The sequence below is a fragment of the Cyprinodon tularosa genome, unplaced genomic scaffold (genome assembly GCF_016077235.1).
Source record: "Cyprinodon tularosa strain WSP-4 unplaced genomic scaffold, ASM1607723v1 ctg210, whole genome shotgun sequence".
NCBI lineage: Eukaryota > Metazoa > Chordata > Actinopteri > Cyprinodontiformes > Cyprinodontidae > Cyprinodon > Cyprinodon tularosa.
This window is the reverse complement of record NW_024038779.1, coordinates 322001-327314: the sequence shown is the minus strand read 5'-3', so window position 1 is coordinate 327314 and position 5314 is coordinate 322001. Positions and strand designations below refer to the sequence as shown.

Genomic DNA, 5314 nt, shown 5'->3' with positions numbered 1-5314 from the left:
TATATATATATATATATATATATATATATATATATATATATATATATATATATATATATATATATATATATATATATATATATATATATATATATGGGTGATGTAAAGGCTAATTAACCCTAAATGCAGATACAATCCCAAAAGCAAGAAATCCTTTCCTAATTTAATTTTTTTTTATGTAGCACTTCTTTGCAGTCAGCAGGAAAGATATTTATTTTTGTATTTTTTATTGTTGTCGCATTTAAAAGATAGAAAAAGTCATACTAATTCCAAAAAGGCAAAAATAAAAGAAAAATGCCACATCATAAAATAAAGCAATCCGAATCATCACTGAAATAGAAAAATTTATTGAATGTAATTATAACTGAGGGTCTAAATTACAATAGAAAACAATGATATATTTCATTATGTGTACGAATTATGTGTCTTTGGTAAAATAAAAATAAAAATCCTTTATAAATAAAAGTGTAAAGCAGCTCATTTTAAATCTAGATATCCAGGTGTTTTTTTAAGTCTTGAAATCGATGTTTTAAATGAAGATAACAATTAAAAAAGGTACAAATTTGTTGTCATCGTTGTCAGTAATACACATGGTGTATTTTATATGTAGGGGAAGCTTGATTGCTTTCTCTTTTAACTTACAGATTTTTTTTCCAACAAATAAAGTGATACAATTATTATACATGGAGGTTATGGAAACACCTATATAAATGTTGTATTGTTTGAAATGCGTCTTTTCACCCAGACTGCAGTGTTTATTGTAGAGAACAGTCCATCAGTACTCTATTTTGTTGTACAGGTTGTATAAAGGTAACGCTGGCAGGTTGCTCCCCGGGTAATAAAGGGGCGTCGGGAAGGCGATGGACCGAGGGACAGGGACACGCAGGAGGTTGTTATCTCTGAAAACCAGCGGCATCCCCACTAGTGTCTGTGCGGAGGCGTGGGCCATGTTGGCCGCCTCCAGCTCGGCGGAGAGCTGCCTTTTCCACTTATTCCTCCTGTTCTGAAACCAGGTCTTGACCTGAGTCTCCGTCAGCTGGAGGCTGGATGCCAAACAGGCCCGTTCTGAGCTGCTCAGGTAGCGCTTCATGTCGAAGGTGGACTCCAGCTGGTACACCTGGCTCCGGGAGAAAACCGTACGCGTCTTTTTCTTAGCAGAATTGCCGTGCTTATCGGCGCCGTCCGCTTGTCTTTCCTCCGACAGAGGCGACAGCTGATGGCACGGTCTGTCCTGTTCCTTCTTGTAATCCTGGAGCAGAGGCTGGGACAGGTGCGGCCGCCGTGCGAGTCCGTCATTCCCAGACAGAAGACCTTTAGCGGCACCTGAGTGCATGATGAGAACCATCCATGATTGGTTTTGCAATGCTTTAAAAACAATCACTCAGAATACGAATTAAATACCAAGACACCGTAGAGTCAGCTTGACTTAAACTAAATGAGAGCCACACATTTGCTAATGCTTAAATAAACATATCACGTCAGAGAGTGTGCGCACTGCAGCTTCCGCAAGCTATTAATTAAATTCCGCTGTATTTAACGCACAATTGACGGTGTGAGTGTGTGTATGTGTGTGTGTGTGTGTGAGTGTAGGGCCTGCTGCAGCCATTTTGGAAACATGTTTCATCAATTAGTGAGCTCAATTAAATTTGAAATGAGAGGATAGACATAGGGCTATTTTATCAGACCTTCCACACCAACCATTGCTTCTGCGCTGGTGCGCACACAGGAGAGGGGGGAATAGGCTGTGTGTGAATGTTATAAACTTAAATATTAACTAATTAGATATAATCTGAAGTGTAAATAACATTTATTGTAGTGTCGACGGAAACTACTGCAAAACAATACAACAACACTAATAATAATGATGATAATAATAATAATATTAATAATAATAATAATAATAATAATAATAATAATAATAATAATAATAATAATAATAATAATAATAATAATAATAATAATAATAATAATAATAATAATAATAATAAATAAATAGATTTCTAACCTATACAGGAGAAGTTGTGGGCTTGGTGCTGTGCGCACGGCTCGCTGTGACCCGTCTCGGAGCAGAAGCAGTCGGCTGAGTCCTCCCCTCCGCTGCATTCCTCCTCGGAAGACACCGACAGCGAGCGCCTACGCGTCGGCGACGGTCCCTTGGACAGCTCCTTGGCTCCGGAGCGCGGCTCATCGGACGGCGTGCCTAAAATGGATTGGATAGTAAAGCTGGAAACGGGGCCCGACGAGCACTTGCTCCCGCTGTCGTCTGCAGTACTCATTCTCGCTTCATAACAGTATCGAAGTATTGACTGAATCGGACTGTCCCGTTGGATTCCGTGGTTGCGTTCTAGCCGACTGACGCGTAAAAATGACCAAAGCTTCTTTTGTCCGTCTTTTTTTTTTCTTTTTTTTTCTTAAAACCCCCTATTCGCTTTTATTGCGTTTTAACTCTAAAGGAGTTGGAGGTGTTTTTTCTAGAGCTCGGGGAACATGAGTGTATTCCCGGTCCTCCTCCTCACGCTCTGGATCCGAAGCAACAAAGTTGCGTTGATTCATTTGCATGTAGGTAAGCTCCTACTGGGCCAATCGCAGCCCCCAGTATGAGCCCGGAAATTTCAAACGCCTGTCAATGTTTTGGGATGACAAACGGAGAGGGAGAGAGCGTTTCTATACTCTAAACTGCAGAAAGTTATTCATAACTCAGGTAAATTAATATGCTATAATTATATAGCCACGTTGTTATTTCTTTGCGCAGATAATGTTTAAGTGAGGCTATTGCTTTAGAATACATGGTGAGAATTTCAGTAACTAAATTAGTCTTCATGTATTCTCTTTGGTATTTAGGATTGGTGTACATTAAACACATATTTTTAATTAAAAAAAATGTAATGCTCTTCTGCTGTCCAGCCATGAAATGACCTTAATTAAAACCTGTCAGGTTGGCTTTTTTGTATGCATGCCAAATTGGATGGGGTTACAGTAACAAGCACAAAGCCTTTGGAACTAAGACAAAGACCAACCTCATTTCCCCTCTGAAAATAATAAACTCATTCCTTGTCCATTATCTACAATTAAGAATTAATTTGATAATTACTGAGCTACTCTGCCTCGCAATGACCGTCCATGGAGTGGAGGTCGGCTAATTGAGTGACTAATTGATCGGAGTTGGTGGGAGGCTGAGGGCCCATGGTGAGCGCATCCACACCTTCTGAACATGTGTAATCACCTCACTCAGACTGCAAAGAGATATGCAGGGCCGATCCAAGCCATATGGCAACAAAGCTGCTCTTTCGGCCCCCAGACCAACAGGGGGCTCACTTCACAATTCTCAAATTTGAGATTTGAACTTAGATTTTTCTCAATAACTTTCCTAACCTACATTCTTATTGAAATTTGTGTAACTTTTTCTGAAAAAATATCTTACACTTAAATATAAGGTTCATTTATCTTTTTAATTGGCAAACATGCTTTTTCAGAGGAGGAAAATCTTGACAATATTCTAGTTGTAATTAAGTCAGCATGTCATGCCTCCTTTTTTTTTTTTTTTTTTTTTTTTTTTAACCATATGTCCTTTCAAGTCAAATTTTTCCACAACTTCATAATTCTGATAAATTACATATCAGTGTCTATTTGATTAGTCTAAATCTATAATATATATTATAATGTAATCTATAATGCATCCAGGAACATTTAATTATTTATTGAGCAAATTAAATCTAAAGATTGATCTAATCTAGTTTAAGTTCAATGTTAATTGATGAACATCACTTTATTTGAGTTTGTACAGATATTTAAACGTTTTTGGCTCTTTTAATGTATTTTATATATCACACAATTAATTATAGCCAAAAAATAAAAAACAAAAAATAAAATCCATTAGGTCTATTAATGACACATATATTCCAGAAAGCACAGACCGATTATGATGTAGTTTCAATCATGAGGTGCTAATATATGCACTGGAATGTAAAAGACCATATTTTTATTTACCTTAGAGCAAACTTTTGTGATGAAAGTGGTCATTACAGATCTATATTTGCAGTGGTTTTCCTGCATAAATAGGAAAAACCCATCAAAATAACTTGAAATATAATTTTGGTCGCTGAGCATGTTTTAGAAGTATCAAATACACAATATTAAATACAAATTACAGAACAATTTTACAATTTGATTATTCAAGTTTTGTATCCTCTCTTTTGAGATATTCAAATGCAAAACAGAGGCTTAAAAACTACAAAATACGCCTTTAGTATAACTCTTAAACTCAGCAGAGAATTAGATATCAACAGATATCAGACAGATCCCATTAGATATCTATTATTTATTTAAGTGTTTGTCATATTCCCTGCATAAATGCACCCTGTGCAGTTATTTCCCACGTTAAAAACCACCCGTGCATTTTCTTATAGCAATACTTCACTAGCTGAGGAAATACATGTTATTTTTCCCTTAATTGTTAAGAACTGTCTCAACCGGGCTCGATAGACTCAGTTTAAACATAGTCACTTGTTGGAAGTTTAATTATTGTTTTAAACTACTGATTAGCAGTTTTACACTAATAAGGCATTTCTGACAGCGGATAAACTATGAACAGTACAGAATAATTCTCCATATAAACAATTATAGGCAAATGAACATTTGGACTGAAATTACCAACTGTGTTTTTATACTGGTACCCCCCCATGGTGGAATGGCGCCCTGGGCAGTGAGCCTTACTACCTATATTAAAGCCTATAACGCAACAGGGTAAATTTAAATGCCGCAAAAAACACTAATTGCGCAATATTGTCGTAATAACTGTAGTAGGGCCTCCATATGCAATTCCCCTCTGGTAGCCATATGACTCTGCGTGTCAGTGACCTTCTTTGTTTCAGCACAAACGGCATGTTGTCTGGACAGTCTGGGGGAAAAAAGAAGCGAGAATTGGGTTAATTATGCAGGTGAGGAGACGCTGCTGATGCTGACATCAGATCCTGCCGTCGTCAGAGGCATCTGGAGCCGTGCGTAAATATTCTGAAGTGGCCGCGATGCCAGCAGCTGCTAAACGGTCCCGCGGAAAGGAGGGAGGGGGGGATTATATGAGGGCACTCTAGGCGGATGCTGGATTTATGATGGTAACACATAAGGCGTGAAATCTGCAATGACGCTTAAATGGGTTTATTTTTTACATGCAGCTCTTGTCATACAAAGACCTGTGTCAGTGTACCTACGCGTACAAAGTGGTGATGAAAGTGGACACAACGCGTTATGTTCTAGGGAATATATTACGCATGCTGCTTTGATGGGGAAGCTGACGTTTACAGAGCAGTTGTGGTAA

At 37.9% G+C, this 5314-nt stretch overlaps 1 protein-coding gene across 1 annotated transcript; it reads right to left on the bottom strand.

The window, feature by feature from the left end:
* Nucleotides 1-327: 327 nt before the first annotated feature.
* On the bottom strand, nucleotides 328-2584 carry hmx2 (H6 family homeobox 2). The gene is made up of 2 exons (XM_038285375.1): nucleotides 2006-2584; nucleotides 328-1323 (listed from the first exon to the last, which is right to left on the bottom strand). Exons 1-2 carry the CDS (start codon nucleotides 2274-2276, stop codon nucleotides 776-778), a joined length of 819 nt encoding a protein of 272 aa, XP_038141303.1. The 5' UTR covers nucleotides 2277-2584; the 3' UTR covers nucleotides 328-775.
* Nucleotides 2585-5314: the final 2730 nt, after the last annotated feature.